The sequence below is a fragment of the Anabrus simplex genome, chromosome 7 (assembly GCF_040414725.1).
Source record: "Anabrus simplex isolate iqAnaSimp1 chromosome 7, ASM4041472v1, whole genome shotgun sequence".
Lineage (NCBI taxonomy): Eukaryota > Metazoa > Arthropoda > Insecta > Orthoptera > Tettigoniidae > Anabrus > Anabrus simplex.
This window is the reverse complement of record NC_090271.1, coordinates 176,158,024-176,183,825: the sequence shown is the minus strand read 5'-3', so window position 1 is coordinate 176,183,825 and position 25,802 is coordinate 176,158,024. Positions and strand designations below refer to the sequence as shown.

The 25,802-nt window shown below is 38.0% G+C and overlaps 1 protein-coding gene across 2 annotated transcripts in view; it reads right to left on the bottom strand.

Annotated features, from left to right (window-relative positions):
* Prim2 (DNA primase subunit 2) overlaps positions 1–25,802 on the bottom strand; it is a 127,724-nt gene that overhangs the window by 15,818 nt on the left and 86,104 nt on the right. For both annotated transcript variants that reach the window (XM_067150809.2, XM_067150810.2), the window contains 2 exons: positions 18,043–18,238; positions 2,502–2,675 (listed from right to left, as the gene is read on the bottom strand). In XM_067150809.2, the coding sequence (XP_067006910.2) occupies positions 2,502–2,675; positions 18,043–18,238 (370 nt within the window). The remainder of the gene's footprint in view (positions 1–2,501; positions 2,676–18,042; positions 18,239–25,802) is intronic.

Genomic DNA, 25,802 nt, shown 5'->3' with positions numbered 1-25,802 from the left:
ATGGCAGTGATGATGGTCTAATAATAGGTATCTGAAGGCCTACTTCTATGAGAACAGGATGATGTTAACTATATGGGAAATTTGTGAGCACTTTAAGAATCACAGGTAAACTGGCATCCTGATGGTCACTTTAAACAAAACATAAGTCAAGATTGGTAACTGAGTTCCATCTTGCTGACCTGAATGTGCCTCTCTCTTTTGGGTTGAAGATTAGGTAAACATAATTGATGTCTGACCAATCCGCATCTTCTCTCCACACTTATCATTAGTTGAATATCCCTACTGAGTATGATGATTATTAAAGTCACCCACATAAACTACAGGATGTGCAAATGTTGGAAGAACAGTATCGGGCCATAGCATATCTGGAGGTTTGTATGTGTTCACAACAGTCAAATTATTAATTTCTATCACAATGTTAAAAATGCAGTCTTCATAATTTGTTGAGATTAGGTGAGCACTGGTGATGGAGTCATGAATATAGGTTGCAGTACCATAGGATTGGTGAAAAGTAGCTCCCAGTAATCTATAGCCAGGGATGCGTCCTCGTGAATGTAACTGTGATTCAATGCCATTATCCAGTGACAGTTTGGATAGGTAGTCGCTCTTGGATTTGCTTATGCCTTCTATGTTGATCTGAAGGATTGAGAAGAAGATGGTGAACAGTTTGAACGGTGGAAGAGAAATTATTGTTTCAATGGCAAACAAAGCAGAAGAAAGATTTCCACCATCTGTATTTCAGTGAAGCAGCTGTAAAAGGTGTCAGTACTTAAGAAGAGTGGTCTTATTCAACATATGGCAATAGGTATGAAATGTACCTGTTGCCTTGTAAATGAAGCAGGGGAATATTACATGCTAAGGGAGTTCACCTAAATGCAAAAACCCTTGAGAACAAATGACCTAGATGTTAGGCCCCTTAAACCGACCATCATCTCCAAAAACTTTCAACTGTGATAGCGCTACTAGATCGGTGGAAGAGGTAAAAACAAATGCTCTAAGGAGACGAGAGTCAGGTATATTAAACTCTTCATTTCATCTTCTGTTTTTGACTTGTGTTCATGATCTTCTCCATATTCTACAGTAGTTCTTTTGTCTACTACTACGACTACTACTACTACTACTACAGAAGAGAAAGGGGACCTGTTGCTGATGGTTACTGAGCAACTCACAGGCATAGGGTTAGCAGGAGAGTTTGTGAAAAATATAATAATTGAAAATATCTCTGTTATTATGCCTCATAAGATAAAAATGCAAGGAAAATATTGGAAATTATATTTTGCACAACTTTTACTTCCATAATGGACACCATGACAAAATGGACACACCCAAGATTTCCCCTTAAAATTTTGGGGGAAAAAAATTGCCCACTTAATTTCATTTTTAACAAATATTGTCTTGGTAATATTTAAAATCTTAAAAGTCCAGCTCCATGGCTAAATAGTCAGTGTTCTTGCCTTTGGTTCAGAGGACCCTGGGTTCAATTCCCGGCCAGGTCAGGGATTTGAAACTTGGTCGGGTTAATTCTTCTAGGGGGCCGGGTGTTTATGTTCATTGTAATACACATCTTCATTTACATACAACACATTACAAACCACCACAGAAATACGTAATAGTGAATACAGGGTGGATCAGAACTCTAATGACAAAAAATTCTGGGATGCTCTTCGTGTTATGTTAAGAATGATGGTGCAATTAGATTGGCGGAGAAAATTTTTATTTTTGAGAAAATGAGATTACTTTCTTACTTCGAGGCATCCTATTCAAATCGACGAACTTCCTGTATTTGCTATGTCGGAGAGCCAGCTGCTGCCCGTTGCTGTGCGTCAGAGGAGGGAAGGGAAGGGAAGGGAAGGGAAGGGAAGGGAAGGGAAGGGAAGGGAAGGGAAGGGAAGGGAAGGGAAGGGAGGGGAGGGGAAGTGGGAGACAGAAGTAATGCTCGGTGTGAATGCACAAGTTTCACATTCGTTTTGTATAATCGCTTTTCAATCCCAGTAGACAGCGTACAGTTTGTTCTGCACAAATTGACTACTATGTGATCCCTGTAGAAAGAGAACAAATTGACTACTACGCGAACCCCGTAGAAAGAGAAGATAAACTTGTACCCCGAATACGAGCAGCTTTCCAGGTTGTTCGCGACACACCACACATCCTGAACACAGTCCAAAGGTCACTACTACACTGTTGTGAACTGTGCATAGAAGTAGGAGGGGGGCATATAACAGACAAGAGGAGAAACGATCTGGTGCATTTCTTGTCTAACTGTATTTCTCCGAATCCATGATGACCCTCACTTTTTCCTTCAAAAAAAATTAATAAATCAGGCTTAAAAAGTGCTTAGTGAAATCATATGAATGCCTTCCTTGTACAGTACGCATTTTTAGACTATCGTTGTCTTCACACCGGAACTGCAGGTATTGTTATAAATTTAACATTAAAACAAATCTGATATTCACGCCCTAGTGATAATGACATGCAGATAGAAAGAATAGTATTACACTCACCAGAACCATTTTTCACACCATGCTTTGCAGCCAAAACCTTCTGACTTTCTTGGAAGTACTGATTTGGATGATTAATGCCACTGTCCAAAGACACACCATGGGTAAGTTCAAAATATTTTCCGCATGCTAACTGATAGTGGCCTCTTGAAACATATTCAGCAACCTCCTGGATACCTATAACACAAGAAAGTTACTACATAAAAGTGGGATTTCCATGGAATAGATGGGAAGACTATATACAAATATATTGTACAAAGAGGCTTTGTTGACATCAATACAGTGATATTTCAAAAAGTTTTTTAAATACAGTAAAACCTTGATTATCCGTTCTAATGCTCAGAAAGGGTTGAGCGGTTAATAAAATAAAAAACTGGATAATCCATACTACTCATTTTAATGGACTTTAAAGTACATAAAATACATACCGTATAACCTTAAACCCTCTTTAAAAACAAAATGTAGTCAAAGGTACAACAATATACACTAAATATTCACCTAAAATACCAGCAGACCATAAATAATTAATTTACCTGGTGTCATTTAAGCTGCTTTAAAAAAATCCATCTTTTTTTTTTTTTTTTTCCACTCTTCTCCAACTTATTTTCTTCTTTATGCCCATTCTGAACTTTCTAATTACAAGAATGTCTGGAGAATCCATATCGTCCTCTTGCTCCATGAATTTCATTAATGTTTCAGCTGACCCAGTGCAGTCTGAAGTGGTACACGATTGTTTGTGACACACTCTTCTTCCCCATCTCCCTCACTTTCACTCGTCACTTCGCAGCCAACTGCCGAGTTCTCGTTCGTGCTTTAATTTACTATTTTGTCATCAGTTAAAATGTGATGTCCAGTCAATACATCGTCAGTATAAAGCCACTCCTCGATGTTACTTTCATCCACTTCTCCAAAATGAATGTTATTTTCAACTAGCTGATGTACTAGTGCTTCGCAACGGAATTCTAAATTTTATACAGAATTCTAGGTTAGGTAGTGTAAACCTTGTGAGCAAGATTGTATTAAGTTGCATAGCTCTTAATGTTGCCCTAGAAGCACGACGGGCAAGTCACCAACGACTTTTCTCATATCAAGACTGGGTTAGGGAATTTTCATTGTAATGGTAGGCCAGCTTGCCTACCGTCAGTCACAATGAGGCTGGGGAGTTTTCATTATAATGGCAGACACTCACTCTCCGCCTGCCTTTTTGATTCTCAGAAAGATTCTCTTAGTGGTTTTCCCAACTGAAATGAACATGGGTCATTACAATGACGTCGGTTAGAAATGGCGCGATTAAAAGCAATTCCTTCATATGAAATACTCGATCAAATGAAAAATCACACATTTTATCACTTTTAACGAACAGTACTATGCTGCCGAACTAACAGTCCAAAGCTACAGAGCTGGAATGACCAAGACACAGACATCCGTGATCCATGAACAATTGTCGTCCTTTTTTTTCGGTGGGGGGAGGGTTGTTCAAATAGTATGCCCATTTACTTATCGGCTTCCTGGGAGTACCCGATGAGTCGGAAAATCTCAATTCACTACACTGGCGGGGGAAAGAACTATCTGACGTGGAGGCAATTTTTCCTCCAAGCCAGAGAAGAAACCACATCTTTGCTGCTAATTTGGAATAAAATTAATGTAGATTTAATAAAAGTGAACAGGATGAAGCTTTTCCTAAGAAACGGCTCTTTTCAAGGTTGAATTTTGAGTTATTTAGTGAATTCTGGTAATATAATTTGGAATAGGGCTAAATTGTAATTCCAGACCAGTTCATACTACTACTCCTACTACTACTACTACTAACTGAGCCTCTAACTTAAGTGCGCACACTGCTCATTCAAAACAGCGCGTCACAGTAGGTATTGAATAGCTGGCATACTATGATGAACCAGTGTGTTACGTACCAGCAGTATCAGAAAATGTATGAACCAGAGGATTGGCATGCTAAAGAAGAAAATTATCTAACTCCTCAGCTATTTCCCGCCCATATTCAGTTAGGCTGTTATACTCGGTACGCAGCAGTAATCCCATCTATCAGAGTTGAATGTCAGCATAAGAGACAAAGAACATTACAACAAGCAATGGTCAGTGTAATGTTATTGTTGATCTATGTTACGCGCTTTCGATATTGTAGGCCGTCACATTATTAATTGTCTTCTGGTTCTAAAATCCACTCTTATCATAGTTGGTATGGTAAAACTGAATAAAACATAAATGATCGGAAATTATATTCTCTATACCTTTTGTTATGTAGTACTTTTCCATCGGACTAAGAACATAGGTATTTAAAAATTTTAGGTGCCTTCCCCTAAACTACCATTTCACCCAGGGTGAATAACATTATTTATAGCTTAAACTGTAGTTTCTTATTCCCCGACTCTATATACCGATTTTCATTAAATTCCTATTTCCTTCAGATCCTCTCTTACTTCTCTGATCCAGTTTCATCCTGTTGTGGTATTTTTTGAGACAAGATTGTGTTGTACTAGTTGTTTCAGAAGTCTCGAATACTGCATCCACATGATATGTCCAAAGAATACCAGTCTCCTCTTATGCATAGTATCTGTAATGGGTTCTAGCTCTTTGTACACAACTTTGTTGGGTATTATCCGCCACTGTCCATCTTTCTGGTATTTTTTGTTGATGCAGGTTCTTCCAATCCTCCTTTCAATTTTCTGAAGTCTGTCATTGATTGTTTATTCAGGTGAAAAAATGTTTCAGCTGCATATGTAGCTTCTGGTTTTATAACTGTGTTGTAGTGTTTTATTTGTGCATTTATTGATAAACATTTCTTTTTGTAGATATCCCATGTTAATTTTTGTGCTTTAGCTAATCTATTTGTTCTTGTTTGGATTGAGATTTTTTCATTTAGGTTATGTGTTATTACTTCTCCAAGATATTTAAAATGAGTTACTATTTCGATTTTATTACCATTTATGGTAACTTCTTTTAGTTGTGTTGGTTTTTGGGGTATAATTTCTGTTTTTTTAAATTATATTTTGATGCCAATTTTATTTGCAGTTTTGAAGTTCTAATATCTGGGCTTATGCTTTTTTTTTTTTTTTTTTTATGTCCACCGCTAGTAATGCTAAATCGTCGGCAAAACCCAGGCAATTTGTTTTGATTTTTCGGCCAATCTTTATTTTTGGGGGACATTTCCTAAACCATTCCCTCATTAGCATTCCTAGAGCACAATTAAATAATAGTGGTGAGAGCCCATCTCCTTGCTGTAGTCCAGTTTTAATTTCAAATTACTCCGATGTTTCACCCCTAAACTTCACCTTTGATTTGGTGTTAGTGAGAGTCAATTTTATCATGTTTATTAATTTGGGGTGTAGTCCAAGGTGTCTTAAAATTTTAAACAGAGATTCTTTATGGACGCAATCGTAAACTTTCTTGAAATGAACAAATGTTATCAACATATCCACTCCACATTATGTCAAATTATGTCATCTCTTGACAACCATTTATTGCTCATTGTTGGTGACTACAATCTACCACATCTTAATTGGATAGTAAATGAAGAAACATCTTCTGGCCTTATGCCAGTATGTAACCACACTATGCAGTCCAGTTTAGTTATAGACACTTTTTCTTATCTCTGTTTAAATCAGTTTAATGCTATCCCAAATTTTCTGAATCACTTTCTTGATTTGGTTTTCAGTAACTCCAGTTCCATTGAAGTAAAATCTAGTAATGAAAGCATTGTCCCCCTCGATAGACACCACCCAGCATTAGAGATTTCTTTACCTTTAAATGAGCTATACAATTCCTTGCCTGCTGACAGTTTTTATTTTGACTTTTTAAATGGTGACTATAATGGACTAAATTATTATCTGTCACAGTTCAGCTGGAAGGAGATGTTTCAAAATGTATCAACTGATAAAGCAGTAGAAATCTTCTATTCAGTACTACATTATGGCATGGAACTTTACATCCCTATACGGAATTTTAAGACTCCCAAATTCCCAAAGTGGTTTAACCATAAATTGAAGTCCCTGATTATTGAAAAGAAGAAAGCACACAAGCGATACAAAATATCAGGTCTCATTAGTGATTATCAGCATTTCTCAAAATTAAGAAATGAATGCAAGTCTGAATCTAAATCTTGCTATACAATGTATGTCTCCAACTGTGAACGAAGTATTACTTCCAATCCACAGAAATTCTGGCAATATCTCAGTTCTAAAAGGTCATGTGATAATATTCCTTCAACAATGCATCTTAATGAAGTTACAGCAGATAGTGGAGAAAATATTGTCAATCTTTTTGCTAACCACTTTTCATCTGTTTATTCTTCTTATCAGAATAGTAGTAGTATGTCATATGATTATCCTTTCTCTGTCAATCTATCAGTTATACACATTAGTAAGGCAAAAATTTACAACAAACTGATGTCTATGGAACTGAAGAAAACTGTAGGACCTGATGGTGTTTCAAATTACCTGCTCAAGTACTGCTCATTTATTTTATGTGAAGCATTCTTTTATATGTTCAACTTATCATTAAACCAAGGTGTTTTTCCAGTGGAATGGAAGAAAGGATTTGTTAGTCCAGTTTTCAAATATGGTTATAAAACTGACATAAAACAATATAGACCAGTTATAATCTCTTCTCATATTTCCAAAATTCTTGACTCAATAATTCTTGACAAAATCACACCTCTCTTTAGAAACATCATCATTGATGAGCAACATGGATTCTTTTCAGGACGGTCAACCTGTAGCAATCTTTTATTCTATCAGTTCCTCTTGGATGCAATAGAGAACCACTCCCAAGTGGACTGCATTTATACAGACTTCTCAAAAGCTTTTGACACTGTCGACCACGATATCTTGCTGCAAAAACTAATAGCCTACGGAATTAATGGGCCTCTCCTCTCATGGTTTGAATCGTATCTTAAAAATCGCCTGCAGATTTTAAAAATAAGGAATCATTTTTCTGCGCCTATTATTGTTACCAGTAGAGTTCCTCAAGGGTCTCACCTTGCGCCCTTACTTTTTACTCTCTACATAAATGACATTAAAAATATACTTAAGAATTCTGAATTGCTTTTGTTTACCGACGATGCAAAAAATTTTTACATCATCTGGAAAAGTACTGTATTCAAAATGGGTTGAAACTTAATCATGAGAAATGTAAAATAATATTGTTTTTTAAAAACAAGAAGAAAATATCATTTCAGTACAAATTTAGTAATAACAACATTCTAACTCCTGTTTCACAAGTTAATGACCTTGGTGTTTTATTCAGTTATAACCCATCGTTTAATGAACATATTGAAAATATTTGAAAGAAAGCATTTCAAAGATTGGGTTGCATTACTAGATATTCTAGAGAATTTTCAAACTTAGCTACCTATGGATTGCTGTATGTCTATGGTACACCCTATACTAGAATACTGTACACCTGTTTGGAACCCTTCTCATCAGACCTCTATCCATAGATTAGATTCACTACAACATAAATTACTTCATTTATATTCATTTAGAGCACGATTCTCTTATGATAATATTGATTATACATCCTTACAACAGTCCTTAAATCTGCATAGCCTGTCACAATGCCATGAATTATTGGATACACTCTTCATTTTTAAATTGCTTCATTCCTTGGTGAATTGTCCACAACTCCTTGCAAAAATTAACGTACATGTACCAGACAGATGCACAAGGTTCAAGAATACGTTGTCTACAAATTGGCATAGAACGAACTACGCATTCAATGGGCCAATTGAATGAATGTCAAGATCTCTAAACAAAGTGGATATTGATGTATTTAACTGCTCATTGTCAAAATTGAGAAATCACTTACATAATCTCCAGAACTGACTATTATTTTCCTGTGATTACTTGTAATATAACCTGTGTATATATCTGTACATATTTTTCTACTTATACTCCATTGAACTTTCTTTTTAGTGTGTTTCGTTTTGTTTATTCTTCTCTACTGTTAGGTAAAATGGTATTACCGTTAATACAGTATTATTATTATATCTCTGTTTCTTCTCCTGTTATAGTCCATTATCAACATAAGACTCATGATCTGATCAGGACAGCTCCTCCAGGGTCTGAAACCTCCTTGATATTCTCCTAGTTCTTTCTCAAGTTGTAAACTTATCCTATTAAGAATGATTATTGAAAGTACTTTGTATGTTATGTCTAGGAGTGAGATTCTCCTGTAGTTATTAGGATCAGTTTTATCTCCTTTTTTGTGCAGTTGGTGAATAAGGGCAGTTGTCCAGTGTACTGGCAGTTCTTCTTTAATCCAGATAGAGACAAGTTGTTGATGGAGGGCAACTTCTGCTGATCTTCCTGCATATTTCCAGATTTCTGCAAAGGTCTGATCTTCTCCTGGTGCTCTGTAGATTTTTAATTTATTCAGTGCTTGGAAGACTTCCTTTATTGTGGGGGAATTGATGTTTTCTGGTGGTGTTTGTATTGGGGTGTTGGTGTCCAATGAAGGAGTTCTGTAGGTTCCTCACAATTTAGAAGTTTGTTGAAATATTTAGCCAGAATTTCTACATTGTCTTTATTGTTATGAGCCAGCTTACCATTTTCATCCTTCATCAATAGGGTCAGGGGTTCATATTTTTGGAGCTGTTTTCTGAAGGTTTTGTAGTAGTCCCTTGATTGAGTTTTATTGAATTTTTCTTCAATTAATTGCAGTGTGTCCTTATGATGCTGTCTTTTTATTCTTAAGATATGGGTAGTTTCTTTTCTCTGTTTTACTAGATTTTGATAGGATATTTCTGATTTTTGGGACTGATGTAATAGCCATGCCTGATGTCTTTTCTCCACTGTTTCATCACATTCACTGTTCGACCATTGGTGTTTTTTACGTGGTTTAATTGGAACCAGGTCTTCTACAATTTGTTTAAGGTTGTGTACTAAGTCTTCAAGTTTGCCTGTGACTTTTTTTTTTCAGTTGCTTTTTGATAATTTTCATTGTTGATTAGCTGGGTAGGATCTATTTTTCTTTTAGTTTTAGGGGCTTGTTTTTGTAGTCACCTCTCGGGAGTGAGCTTAATTTTTATTTTAACTACGTAGTAATCTGAACCTGTGTCTATTCCTCGGAGGACTTTGACGATACAGATCTCTTTGTGGTGGTATTTGTCCATGCAGATGTGATTCAGTTGCCATTCTCCTTTAGTGTAGTCAGGGTGTTTCCATGTTTTGAGTTTTTGAGGTTTTCTCTTAAAACATGTGGATTTTAAGATTAAATTATGGTTTCTACACAGGTCAACTAGTCGCTCTCCATTTTTATTTGTTTTCTTGTGTGCTGGCCATTTTCCGATGATGTCACGGTATTTTCCTTCTCTGCCTAGTTGAGCATTGAAGTCGCTTATTAATAATTTTACATGGTGTTTGGGGATGTTATCTTTGGTCTGGTCCAATAGGTCCCAAAATTCTTCTGTTTCCTCACAGTGTTTTGAGGAGTTATTTTTATCATTAGTGGGAGCATGGGCATTTATTATAGTATAGATTTTATTAGATGCCTTTAAGGTGAGCACTGAGAATCATGGAGACTACGATTTGAATTCTTGAACTGAGATTATTATTTTAAGGCTGACCAAAAATCCTTTTTCAAATTGTGGGACATTCTTCATCACTCTCTTCTTGAGTATATCTTTATAAAGTCTGTACCCTTGAGATTAAAGGCATCCTGGTCAGTGTTTCTAATTTCTTGTAATCCCATGATAAGAATTTTGTGTTGGTCCATTATGCCGGTGATCACTTTTAGTTTACCGGTTTTCATGAGTGAGTTTATATTGTGTGTAGAGAAGTAGGTTATCTGCTTTGGTTTAATTCTTGACTATGTCTCGTTCGTGTATGTGGTATTGGGGTATTTCCGTGCCTCTGACTTCACGGTATCTTTTAAGTGGCAGTCCACCGTATCCGAATGCTGCCTTCTCTGAACTCTTGGTTCAGCCGGTGGAGTACAGTAGAACCTCGATTATACGTTCCCGGAAGCTACGTTTTCCCGTATTATCCGTTCAAATTACGTGGTCCCACGAGTATCCTAATTAAATCACGTTGTAAAAATCCCGCATTATCCGTTCCTCGAAGAAACGGTTTCCCGTATCAACTGTTCAGAAATTTCAGTCCCGTCAACGCTAAATCCTCGATCATGCGTTTTTCAAGAAACTGTATCTCACGAAAGGACGGCAACACATACTTGCGGATCTTGGTGTTAACGTCCAGTCATTGCGGTAATTTGAGGAAGCAAAAAAGCGATCGGCGGTGAACTTGCAAAAGGGACCATCTTAGCATCGCATTCGGGTGGTATTGTTTAGATAATCAAAATCACAAAGCAGAGTGTGTCCACAACAATTGGAAGGAGACAGAGCGCATTTCGACAGCTCTACTTGAAGACGGAACGAGTTTCGTCAAATGTTCGTATTTGCAAAGCGTCTACATTATATCCACTCCCCCCCCCCACCGAGTGTATTGCCGAACAGGTTTTCGACACTTCCCTCAGGGCACTGTATAGTCACTGAGCTTTCAGGCAGGAATCTAAACTGCTCCTTCTTAAGTAACATAAATTTAGTATTTTAATATTATCGCATACGATTACGTTATCGAGACCAGATACATACATAAAGCCATGGGAGGTTTTGGGATTGCCTGTTACTGTTTTGGTCCTAATGTAAGACTAGGAATTTCATGTTATTGTGTTAAAATGTTAAAACCGCAGTCATTTTATTTGCGCACGTTACATGTAAAAACCTTTGCATCATTTCGCACTCGTACCGACTTGGACAGCGAGCGCGTTTTCCAGCTGAGGTCAACGTCATGAATAACCGTAAATTCGGAATTTCTGATGATATTTTTTTTCTCTTTCCAATTTAATCTTGATTAGTGACGGACATTATTGAATATAATGCATTCGAAAACTTGAGAATCGATACTTGCATTCGAAACAATATTCTCGAGTTCAATATAACCTTTAAAAGTCGATATAAGCCGTAGGCCTAATTTGCGCGGTAGATGATTTCCACAAACTGACTACGAACTACGAACAGTATACCAGTGACCAAACTACAATGGAAGATTTAAAGAAAAAGGGATTTCGCCATCGTGTCGGACACTTTTGTATCCAATGTGCTTTATTTTATTAGATTAGAGAATTAAAAAATATTTGTGGTCGATTGTTTGGCTTGATGTTATTAGGTTTTTCGAACAGTTTGACTGATCAAAGTTGCTGAACTGAAAGAAGTTTCCCCAATAAAACTGAATGTAAAGTTTCAAGACAAGTCGCGTACCAGTAATAAATTTTTGAAGCCGGCCCCGCGGTCGAACTTGCCTGCGCCTCACCCAGAGGACCCAGGTTCGATTCCCGGCCAGGTCAGACACTTTTACCTGGATATGAGGGCTGGTTCCAGGTTCACTCATTCTATGATTGCCTTTAATTGAGGCACTATGTAATGGTGAGATGGCGATCCCGGTCTAGAGAGCTAGGAATAACGGCCGAGAGGATTCGTCACACTGACCATGCGTCACCTCGTAATCTGCAGGCGTTTGGACCGAGCAGCGGTCGTTTGGTAGGCGGAAGGCCCATTGGGGCTGTAGTTTGGTTTGGTTTAGGGGTGTTTGTAAGATTTTAAGTATACATATTTCTTTTTTTTTTGTGATGTTAAGCCAAACTGTTCGTGGTTCATTCATTCCCGGATTTTCCGTTTTCCCGTGTTGTACATTTTTTTTTCGGTGGTCCCTCCAAAAACTGAGAATCGAGGTTCCACTGTATTTCTTAAAAGACCTTAAAGTATTACTAATATTAATTTGGTAAAAATGATATCTGCATAATTTTTCAGAGTAGTGGTGTTAAGCTTATGGGAACTAAAATCTGTATCATCAGATGGCCTAGCACGCATCAATTTTTGTAAAACAGAACAAGTCACTCATAGAGCATTGCCACTGCCTATGGTTCGACGTAGCCTGTGCAGGGGCCTCCACTACATGCACTAGCCATGTGTCTTGGTAAATATGCTGGTTACCAACTGGCACACTGGGATGAAATGCTGGCAACCAAGAATGAGTTAGCTGGAAAACCATAACATACCAATTATACTGAAAATATGAACGACTCAAGTTCCATATGGAAAATGAAATCTATATCACCTCAGTTTTTCTTCGCTAAATTCCAGAAGAAATATGCACAGTTTACTTGCGTATACAGTAGAGCCTCGCAAATTTTTCATATCATCGTACTGTGCCTCCCTTCTACAGAGATCATCCATGTATTTGTTGTTGTGCCAGAAACTACAAAGGTTTTTGAAAAACATGAGTCTGCCTAATAAAGCAGTTTTATTGCTGGACAATGCAGGATCACATCCAGATAAACCGGAACTAGTATGTGATGAAATTTGTGCTTTATTTTTTCCCGCTAATGTAACAAGTTTGATACAATCTATGGATCAGAGTGTTTTGGATGTCTAAAAAAAAAAAAAGTATTAGCACCAACTGCTACATTCACTCCTGGAAGCAACAAAATGTGAGGAAAACAACACAAACTTCCTCAAAAAGATAACCATGAGGAATGTTGTGTATGGGTTAACAGAATTATGCAATGAAGTGAAGCCAGACACACTCACAAAATCATGGAGGAAGATTTTAGGAAGTGCTGTGTCTGCTGACAATAACTCTGATGACAGCAATGATGATGACATACCAAACTTGTCAGATCTAATCTCACAGATACCTGGATGTAGAGATGCTAGTGAAATTGAAGTGACGTAATGGATGAAGAGTGATGAACAGTATGAACTTACAGACGCATCAATCACTGAAATGTTGAATGAACAAACAGAAGATAGGAAGGAAGAAGTTTTAGTAGGGACAGAGCCAAATATGTCTCATAGCGAGGGTCTCACTTCCTTGGAGACAGCACTATGCTACGTCGAACAGCAACAACCTGAGGCAACTCCCACCGACGGCATGAAATTGCTGCACAGAAACAATGCAAAATTCAGAAACAGAAGTCAATTAAGGAGATTTAAAAAATATAAAAAAAACCTAATCCATGCCATGACACTTTAAGAAATGACAATACAGGACCTTAGCTTTAATCGTTGCCAATTTTTTTCATGTTTCACAAATTTCCCTGTGTTGCTCCGTGTAGTCAGAGTTACTCCAAATCTGAGGTACCTATCTCCCCAATTACCTCAGATTATCAACACTCTACTGTATACAGTATTACCAATACTAATTTGGTAAAAAATATATCCACAAAATTTTTCAGAACAGTGGTGTTAAGCTTATGTAGGTGTAACTAGTAAAAGTATCAGTTCTGAAGTGGTGTTGAAAGCACAAAATGGGCTTATTACCATAAAATAAGGGTGGAGTAATGGAACAACCATACAAACTAGTACCACATTTGTATGTTTGAAATTCCAGTTCACTTAAATGCCATGAAAGTGGAGCAAGTCAGGTAACTTAAATAGTGGCTTCAGCTTAGTCTAGCATTGGCCTTCAGTATGATCAGTCATTTATATTCACCACACAATTCTACAAGGGTTAAGTTTATTTTTTAAAATGCAGAATGCAGTAAATCAAAGTTACAACAGTAAATGTCCGGCTCCTTAGCTAAATGGTTAGCATGCTGACCTTTGGTCACAGGGGTCCCGGGTTCAATTCTCGGCAGGGTTGGGGATTTTAACCCTCATAGATTAATTCCGCTGGCATGGGGGCTTTTGTATGTGTCACCTTCATCATCATTTCATCCTCATCACGACGCGCAGGTCGCCTACGGGTGTCAAATCAGAAGACTTGCAGCTGGCAAGCCGAACATGTCCTCGGACACTCCTGGCATTAAAAGCCATACGCCATTTTTACAACAATAAATTCTTGAAATGAAGAATACAAACATTATTTATTTTCACATAAGGCGACATTCTTTTTAAAACGCACTGTAGCACACATGCCAGTGTGCTACCTCCAAAATTTTGGTAACGCTGTCTATGGGTTGTTCTGAAAAAAACATTTCACAACGGTGCACTAATCATTGATTGAAAATTATGGTTTAAAATCCTGCGATTCGTTATTTTTGCTGTCCTGTTTGTTTCTGCTGTGCAAGTGTGCGTTCCTTCCCGGGGATGTGGGTTAGTGTGGCATCACTTTCTTATCGGATCTCATGTAGATCCGATATGGGTCTGCGGTAACTCTGCTCCACTGGGAGCCTCCTGATTCATGGGGTAAGGTTCCTTCCTTAATGTAGTGATGTAAGTACGGTTTTATTGTTTTGAGTGCAAGATTTCTCTTTTTTTTAATCTTTGGATTTAAATATTTGATGCAGAAATGTGGTAGTTATTTTCTGGTTCCAAATGGTCCATCACATTTGTAAGGCAAGCCCATTTTAAAGTATGTTAAACTAATTTCTACCTTGTAATTTTAATTTATTTTTTTCCCCTCCTCCAGGGTGCTTGACATTTTACAATGGGATTAGCCCACTGTAAAAATAGAAGGTATGTTTTCAGTAGGGATTTCAGTTTGGTGCCTTTGAATTTTTATGATATGATTTCAGCATCATGATAAATTTACTTCCACTCTGTGCAGTGGTTAACATAATCACTGCAGTGGTAACACTTATTAGTTTCCATAAACTCAAGATTTTTCCCTTGAAATGTATTTTTTTTTTTTTTTAAAGAACAAAGAACTTCCACAAGGATATTTCGTTTAAATTAACATCCACCTGTTCAATAGTGTGCAACTAATTTAGTTATAAAAATAGTCGATATAATTTGAAATTAGGACATGTTTCGATCCTGTATGGACCATCTTCAGTTAACGTCAACAGTACTAAATGAAATTTAAAAATTACAAACACATGGATAAATTTAAAGACACTGTATAAAATAATTGCTGTTCTGAGTCTAAGGAAGATAAAAAACAACTAAGGCCTTGAATTCCTGAACTTCACAGAATAAGTTGCACCTTCAGGGAGCAAGCCATAGGCCTTAGGAATGTTCAGTTTTGCTTGCCAGTTAGCAGTGAGATTGTTGAATAACACAGTGAACCTATTTGTATGTGTATTTCACATTCCATTCAAAAGTTAGAAATTTATTTTGTGCCGAACAGTACAGTGAAATGTACCGAATATCTATCGCGTGGAACGGTAACCTACATCTGGATTAGGAACATAATCGTTTGAAATTTACTAACTTGGTGCATATTTGTCTTGTGACAGCCTGGTTATCAATACGGAAAAAGTAATGAAATTCCTTACTAATGAAGACAAAAATTAAAAACCTGTCAGAAAGTGGACTGGGCGTCTGGATCTTGAAGCATGCAGAGGTTGCAAATGTTGAACTCGCACCTTTGAGTTTCGACTCAATCATGCAAGTTGGTCGAAGTACTGTTCAATTCAAAATGGCGGCCAAAGTCATTCCTGCCAGTCGCACATGCTTGAGTGTAACCTCCAATTCAATGTCAAAAAGTGTGACCAGAGAATAATGTTTAATAACCCTCTGCTCCGAAATAGAAGACTTCTACTAACGTTTGTTTTAGAAAGAGTGTGATCGGCAATAACACTTTGATATTTTTATTGGCCCCCGCGCATGTTTTCATATTTGTTGTTTGGTGTTGTTCACAAATTTTAGTGCACTTGTTATTTTATAAGCCCCAGCGGAAAAAGTTTTCATATTTGTTCTCTCGTGTTTTTCACACCTTTAAATAATAATTTCCTCTCATCCTTAGATATGGTAGATACTGTTTACACTGTACCCACGGACACACGACGTAAAACGTCCTCATGTCGGAAAAAGTTGTACCTAGTGTTTCCATATCTCTGTTGGATAGTTTTTATTCGTATATTAAGTAGTACGTTTTCTCCCTTAACACGTTCGTTTTTGTTGTCCCGTGCAGAGATGTCTTAACAAGGTTTTACTGTACAAGTTTTCTACTATGCTTTAACATTGGTCCCTTCTAGGCTACTTGAACAAATTCTAGATGTTTGTTTAGAGAAGTAGATTCTGTCATGAGCTCCGCCATTGCTGAGTATCTTTTATATTTACCAGCACTGATATGTTCTTTATAGCATGAGTTGCCAGACGTCCTGGATTTTACAGGACAGTACCAAATTCGTGTTAAACGTCCCACGTAGTTCCTATCCACTGCGGCAATTGTCCCATATTTTGAACCTTGAGAGAAATACGTCAGTGTTTCCACCTCTGATAAGTACCAAGAGCTTTTCTGTTTGTTTCAAAGAAGATAGATTCCTTCACTCCTTGGTTTCCTTATTTGGTATGAGCTCATAGATTTTTAAATGTTTTTATTTTTTATTTTTTGCAATTCTCAGGTTGTCCATCCACGCGAATAAGACGCGTAATAGCGGACAGCTACCTAAGGTAGTCAGAGTCCACCGCAGGTTCGAGTGAAACTGTCAGCTGTGAGAAATATTATGTTCTGTTGACTTTATTAGGTCTGAGCTGATCATTTCTGTAAATTTTTCTTCAGATTTTTATGAAATTGTTAAGAATGACAAAAATCTGTTAACAGCACTTCAGAGAAATGAAAAATATATTGAAATTGAATGAACTGGTATGAATAATGAAATAAACTACGATTTTTGTCCTATTTGTTTTACTTTGAACTGACAGAGGCATGTCTTACGGTGATGATGGGATAGAAAAGGGCTAGGATTTGAATCGATCATGGCCTTAAGATAGCCTACAGAACCAGCATTTGTTGGGTATAAAATGGTAAACCACGGGAAACCATCTTCAGGACTGCGGACAGCAGGGTTCGAACCCATACTCTCCCAAATTCAAGCTCATGGCTACATGCTCCAAACTGCGCGGCGAACTTCCTTGGTACTCTACATTTCAGCCTGTGTATAAATGTTAAGACATGCATTAATAAACTGCACTATGATGTCAACATAATAATAAGCGTATCATTTTGAATCAAAGTTTATAACTTGTAGAATACAAGTCCGTTTTTTCCTCGATAGCACATCTGTCCCAAACTTTTATTTGAGATATCTGACAATCCTGTTTACAACAGATTAAAAAATTTCTACCTGTTCACCCAACGTAACATGCGTCACACCAATGTAATTTGCGTCATATTCGGTACATTTCAATTTATAGACGCCTGATTTTGAACACTTGTTATTGTCTTTGAGTGTCGATGACCACCCTGCTGATGAAGCTGGGAGGCAGAAACGAGCCCAGTGGATCTGAGAAGAAAAGGATTTAGAAGAACTGTGACCGACGAGGGTAGAGCCTATCTATTTGAAATGGGTGTGTATGAAGATGTGAAGAATATCCTTGTCCTTTTGTGTTTTCATATTTGTCCCCACCTTCTCTTTCTACACTGACTTGTCATTGTGTTCAACCTCTTATGTGTTCCTTTTCTTTTCGTATTCTTTATAGACTTGATTTACACTTGTTTGTTCCTTATGTGTTCCTTTCCAATACAATACTTATGTCATAATATTATATTCTATATTGCTATTCACTACATTTGATAATAAATATTAGTCATCAAAAGAATGCCCTTGTGAGATATGACAAGGAAATCAACAGTATAAACATTACCTAAAGGTGGTAAGTTGTATGAATGCATTTGTTGTTTGAGGACAGCAAGGTCATTATGTCTAAAAGGGCAGCCGTGATGATCCCCGGGTCCAACGCTACTCATGATTATCTTAATACAGCTGTACGGAGTATAATTGGTTCTCTTCCCCTCCTTGCCATAGTTGTGGCGGACATTGTATGCATGCTGTTTTTCAAACTGGAAAAGATATATTAACATGGAGATTAATAATAATAATATTAACAAAGGATACACAAGATGGAAAGAGCATATGGTATAACTACCAATGAGCAAACAGTATAACTAGGAAAATCTACAATAAAAATTGTTTATCTAAAAACCTTAAAATACAACACTACAACACAGTAGTCAAACGGGAAGGCCAGAAAGAAAAATTATACGGAAAGTACTTGGTCCACCGAGAACTACAGAACCCTGGAAAGTAATGATGAAATATACCGGAACATAGAAAACATAACAGATACAATACTGAAGAGGTGACGGATATTTTTTGGACATTTATACAGAATGGATGACAACAGGTTAACCAAACAGATCTTCAAATATCTTTGGAACAAGAAGAACGTGGATTCATGAAGTTAAGAAAGACTTGGAAAGAAACAACATAAGGGAAGAAGAAGCAACAGAAAGAGAGATTTTAGAAAGAAAGTGTTAAAAATGGAAGGATTCCTCCAAGGTTGGGAGGGAAAGAAAATAGGCTCAAAATGGCCTGAGAAGAGGAAAAGGAGGATTAGTGAGCAAATGAAGGAGTCTTGGAGGAAAAAGGAACAACAAAGGATGAAGCACTGAAATTGTCTCTTGGTCCCTAGAAGACCCTAACAGAGAAAAAAAATCATCATCATCATCATCATCATCATCATCATCATCATCATCAACGTCCTACTCCAGTTCCCTGGGTGTGGTTAACAAGCCTCCTCCACTCCTTTCTGTCCTTCCACTTCTCCTGCTCCATTACTATTAAAATTAAAAGTGCAATAGTTCTACCGTTTCAATACAAATTCAAGTAATGTGGGTTACTTTACAGAAGAAACATTTATTAGGTACTAGTTTCGACCCATTATGAGGGTCATCATCAGCCAAAATCACGAGTTGCACAATGTATCAAATAGTCCATAGAAATGGTAAAAAAGTTGCAAAAACATAGTGGATTTAACACTAAAAAGATGACGAAAGAAATAGTCACAAATGTGATAAAAGTATCAGATAAAGCATAAAATGCATAAATAAATGCACTTAGCTGTCGCAGAAGGAAGAACTCAAGATGATCAATTTGGATGTCAAAGAATCTCGAGACTTGTAATTATTTTGTTATAAAGTTGTGACAAGTTGCGCTGCGATGTGTTGGACGTATTGCATAACTGATATGATGGGAATGTCACAGTGGTGATAAAAGTTTCAGATTATGGATAAAATGCATAAATTAATGCATTTAGTAGCCGTAGAAGGATCAATTTAATATGACCAGTCTGGATACCGAAGAATCTTTAGAGTTGTGTATCACTCATTATGAAGTTCTAACAGCTGTCTGTCATCAAAGGTGGTAGTGGTGTTAAGAAAACAATTTGCAAGTTGCTTTACGTCACCCCGACACAGACAGGTCTTATGGCGACAATGGGACAGGAAAGGGCTAGGAGTGGGAAGAAAGCGGCCGTGGCCTTAATTAAGGTACAGTCCCAGCATTTGCCTGGTGTGAAAAATGGGAAACCATGGAAAACAATTTTCAGGGCTGCTGACAGTGGGGTTCGAACTCACTATCTCCCAAATACTGGATACTGGCCGCACTTAAGCGACTCCAGCTATCGAGCTTGGTAGAAAACAATTTACACACACGTAGTGATAAATGGGAAAAAAAAAAAAAAGATGGTACATAGATGTCATTCAAAGAGATTAAAGTCCTTAAAAAACTGAAGGTGAAAGTAGCGCTTGAAAGTCTACGTCACAGAAATATTGATGGCATACAGCTGTTAGAACTTCACTGCTTTTACTCTCATGATACAATATTTTTATCTTTTTACTTAATAATTTTGGTACATTCCTCATCTGTAGGCATTCCCATACATGTTTTCTCTTAACTGTATCATGAGCTTTCTCCAAATCCAAAAATGCGAAGATGATTTCCTTGTTCCTTTCCTGGTGTTTTTCCATTATCGTTCACATTGTAAATATCAAGTCTATTGTTGATCTATTTGGTCTAAAGCCATACTGTTCTTCCTCTAAATGTGTTTCTATTATATCCCTCAGTCTTTTGTCTATGACTTTCTCTATTATTTTTAGCCCATGTGATAACAGGGTTATACCACTATAATTTTCAAATGTCTTCCAATTTCCTTTTTTGAACAACGGTACAATGCTTCCTTGTTGGCAATCTTCAGGTATCCTTTCATCCTTCCATATGGCATAGAGGGCTCTGTATAGCCAGTGTAGTCCACTACTTCCTGCTGCCTTAATCATATCAGCATTGAATTCGTCTTTTCCACTTTCTTTACCTTTGGTCATTGCTTTCACTGTCCTTTCAAGTTACAACCATGTTATCAGGTTCTCTTATTTTTCTCCATCTATTATTTCCATTTTCTTATCTCCTCCTTCCTCTGAGCAGTCATCCTCATTATAAAGTTTTTCAAAATATTTTGCCATCACCTTCTGAAAACCCTTTTGTTATGTAATGGATCCATCTTCTCTCTCTAATGCTTTGTCTTTTTTCTTGATTTATTCTTTTCGATTTTATTACTCTGTATAATAGTTGCTGATTTCCTCGACTATTTTGCTCAATTTTGTTCATAAACTCCCCCCAACATTTCGCCTTTTCTTCCTTGATACTCCTCTTTACTTGTAGTTTCAATCTTTTGTATTACACATGTAACCTTTCTATCTTATTCTCATCCCCCTGATGCATTTTTTGCTTTTCCTCATCCATTTCTTTCTTCACCTTGATCCTTTCTTTTATTTCTTTTTTTATTTTGTCTGTTCACCATCATGTCTCCTTTCAGTTAATCTTTGCTTTTGTTTTCACGCATACCTCAATTGCTGCTTTTACAAATGTCTGTCTTAAATTGTCCCACTCTTCTTCTACACTTCATATGTCTGTGTTAGGCAACTTCCATTTTATACAATCTTAGAATGACATTCTTTTATCCTCCTCCTCCAATTCCCAAATCCTGATTTTTAGTTTCTTCTTCAGTTCAATTTTAGGGATTTTTACTTGTTTTAATTCCACAATTAATAATCCATGATCACCTTCTATAGTTTCACTATGGATTATCTTCGTATTCACAATGTATCTTCCCTATTCTTGGCCTATTATTATAAAATCGAAGACTGTTCCATGTAGTCCATTCCAACTATATCGGCTGATCTTATGGCTATTCCTCTTTATAAATCATGTGTTCTTTATTATTTCTGATACAAAAGTCCAACAGTTTCTCTCCATCTTCATTAATATCGTCAAACCCATGTGGGCCCAGAACATTCTCGTATCCCATTCTATCAGTTCCCACATGGGCATTCAGATCTCCCATTATCATGATCCCATCTCCAACAATATGCGTTTCCAGTTCATTGAGGAAATCTTTTTTCTTCAATGCTACATCCTGTCCGTGGAGCATACACCTGTACTACCTTCAATAGTTCCTTGTTTACATGTATGTGCATTATTATAATTCTTTCATTTACACACTCAACTTCAGCTATTGGTTCAACATTCTGATTCACTATTAATCCCACTCCATTCCTTTTCTCTTTACTGTTAACCACCCAATACAAGGTGTACCCCATTCTTAGTTTTTTTATTCCTTTCCCTATCCATTTTACTTGACTTAATCCCATGATGTCAAGTTTTTGTCTCTACATTAGGTCAATCAATTCATTTTCCTTGCCATTCATTGTTATAATACACTGAAGAAAATGGAAATTGCAAAGGAGTGGTGCTACACTGCTGCAATTGAACATGCAGGACGAGTGTTTGATTGTGATTCGATGATTACACTTTCAGGTCCCTCTGACCGCAAGTTTGGACAACAATCAATACAGGATGTGCTCATCACGAGCTGCAATACATTGATGAATTCGTCGAGGCATGGAGTCAATAAGGCCCTGGATCGCTTTCTGAGGAATTGTGGCCCATCATGCTTGCTGCATTGCACGGGTCAGTTGTTCCAGAGTTGTGTGTGAATGACGACAGTTGGCCAGTTATCGACCCATCATGTCCCACACATGCTCAAAAGGACTGAGGTCTGGGGATCTGGCAGGCCATTCTAAGGTTGTTATGTCGTGGAGAGCTTTTCTGGAGATGAGTGCAGTGTGAACCCGAGCACTGTCCTGCTGAAACATCCCATTAGCAATGTTCGCCATCATAGGGACAACCAATGGATTGAGTACCCTATCAACGTACTGTCGAGCAGTCATAGTGCCCTCAACAAGCACTAATTGTGATTTCACATTAAAACCAATAGCTCCCCAGACCATAATGCTTGGTGTTGGCCCTGTGTGCCTCTCGACAATAAGATTTGGGCGGCCCCTCTCCCCGGTACGTCAGCGCACACGATTCTGGCGATCACTGCGGGAAAGACAGAAGTGCGATTCATCACTAAAGACAACCCTATGCCATTCGTCGACCCACGTTGATCCTTCTCGACACCAGGCCAGCCATACACGTCGCTGTTGTGGGGTCAATGGAACACCTTCTTCAGGGACACAGGCTCGTAAGCCAGCTGCACGCAGGCGATTACCAACTGTTTGTTGTGTAACGTGGGGTGCCACAGCTGCTCGAATTTGCGCTGCTGTTGCATGGGGTTCCATCCGGGCCATCTGAACGATGCGGTGATCCTCTCTCACAGTTGTCTGTCGCGCTGGGCCAGTGCCAGGTATACGAGTGTGTGTACCTTCATTTGACCACTGCTGCCATACACGTTCTACTGTAGATGCCTGTCGGCCAACACGTGCAGCGACAGTCCTTAGCGATAATCCAGCCTCACACAGCCCAATTATCCGAGCCCTCTCAAACAGCAACAGTTGTTGATAACGTGCTCTTCTCTGTCGTCGAGGCATGTCTGACGGGGAACACTTCACTGCACAGACTGCAAGTCAACTACGCTACACCACAGTCCGTATATTGGAGTTGATTCCTCCGCGACCAATCAAGTGGGGACACCTGTAGTAACAATCTAACAGGTCTGAAACATTGATCGTTTACATACCTACATGGCATAGTTCCATATGTTGAAAATCAACACAAACGACCAATGCCTTCATGGTGTTGCAATTTCCATTTTCTTAACTGTATTTATAAATATTTATGAAATATCAGCATTACCATCATACTGTGCAACTGTAGCCAGAGACTTGTCAATTCCATTTCCATTTTTAAACTTCCATCCGAGGCTTGTATTATAGTTGAAAGCAAGTATAAATTTACTCATTTGCTGACCTGCTAAGCCTAATGCATCTGAGGATTTTCTTTCGGGACTTACTCCCTTAGCCTTTGAAGATCCCTGTTCTCCACAAGAGAGGATGGGTTGCCTCATCCATCATCTTCGCCATTCCGAACGTCTCCTTCCCTGCCTAAGATGCTGTTAAGGTCTTCACCCGTAACCCTGGGCCTGGGTTCCACGTTATACCCCGTGAGAATGGATCCCTGCCTGAACTTATCTCTCCTTCACACCGGCCTACTGACTTGTATTCACTGCTACTGGTAATGTTATATTATAGTTTTCTTATTCATTGTGAATCATTTTATGTGCTTTTGCTTGTGCAATGTCCTCTAAAGAAGAGAGATGTTTAGAGAACATACTGAATGATATTCTTGACAATTCTTCAAACAATGAAATTCATATATTCAAAGATTCTGATTATATACATACATTACAAATATTATCATTATAGACTGTTATGCCTTTCAGCGTTCAGTCTGCAAGCCTCTGTGAATTTACTAAACGTCGCCACAATCCTCGATTTGCAACTAGTGTTGTGGCCTCATTTAGTTCTATACCACTTATTTTTAAATCGTTAGAAACCGAATCTAACCATCGTCGTCTTGGTCTCCCTCTATTTCTCTTACCCTCCATAGGCGAGCATTATTCTCCTAGGTAACCTATCCTCCTCCATTCGTCTCACATGACCCCACCACCAAAGCCGGTTTATGCGTACAGCTTCATCCATCGAGTTCATTCCTAAATTAGCCTTTATCTCCTCATTCCGAGTACCCTCCTGCCATTGTTCCCACCTGTTTGTACCAGCAATCATTCTTGCTACTTTCATGTCTGTTACATCTAACTTATGAATAAGATATCCTGAGTCCACCCAGCTTTCACTCCCGTAAAGCAAAGTTGGTCTGAAAACAGACAGTCTGGGAGCTGACTTCCTTCTTACAGAATACTGCTGATCGCAACTGTGAGCTCATTGCATTAGCTTTACTACACCTTGATTCAATCTCACTTACTATATTACCATCCTGGGAGAACACACAACCTAAATACTTGAAATTATCGACCTGTTCTAGCTTTGTATCACCAATCTGATATTCAATTCTGTTGAATTTCTTACCTACTGACATCAATTTAGTCTTCGAGAGGCTAATTTTCATACCATACACATTACACCTATTTTCAAGTTCCAAGATATTAGACTGCAGGCTTCCAGCACAGTCTGCCATTAAGACCAAGTCGTCAGCATAGGCCAAACTGCTTACTACATTTCCACCAAACTGAATCCCTCCCTGCCATTTTATACCTTTCAGCAGATGATCTATGTAAACTACGATCAGCAAAGGTGGAAGATTACAGCCTTGTCTAACTCCTGTAAGTACCCTGAACCAAGAACTCATTTTACCATCAATTCTCCCTGAAGCCCAATTGTCTACATAAATGCCTTTGATTGATTTTGATAATCTACCTTTAATTCCATACTTACCCAGTATGGCAAACATCTTTTCCCTCGGTACCCAGTCATATGCTTTCTCTAGATCTACGAAACATAAACACAACTGCCTATTCCTCTCGTAGCATTTTTCAATTACCTGGTGCATACTGAAAATCTGATCCTGACAGCCTCTCTGTGGTCTGAAACCACACTGGTTTTCATCCAACTTCTTCTCAACGACTGATCGCACCCTCCCTTCCAAGATGCCTGTGAATATTTTGCCTGGTATACTAATCAATGAGATACCTCGATAGTTGTTGCAATCCTTCCTGTTCCCTTGCTTATAGATAGGTGCAATTACTGCTTTTGTCCAATATGAATGTACCTTACCAACACTCCACGCTAATTTTACTACTCTATGAAGCCATTTCATCCCTGCCTTCCCACTATACTTCACAATTTCAGGTCTAATTTCATCTATTCCTGCTGCCTTATGACAATGGAGTTTTCTTACCATCCTTTCCACTTCCTCAAGCATAATTTCACCAACATCATTTTCCTCCTCCCCATGAGCTTGGCCGTTTGCAACACCACCAGGATGATTTCCTTTTACATTGAGAAGATGTTCAAAATATTCCCTCCACCTCTCCAGTGATTCCCTGGGATCTATTATGAGTTCACCTGAATTACTCAAAACACTGTTCATTTCCTTTTTCCCTCCCTTCCTAAGATTCTTTATTAATGTCCAGAAAGGTTTCCCTGCTGCTTGACCTAGCCTTTCCAGGTTATTACCAAAATCTTCCCATGACTTCTTTTTGGATTCAACAACTATTTGTTTTGCTCTGTTTCTTTCATCTACGTACAAATCCCTGTCTGCCTCGGCCCCTGT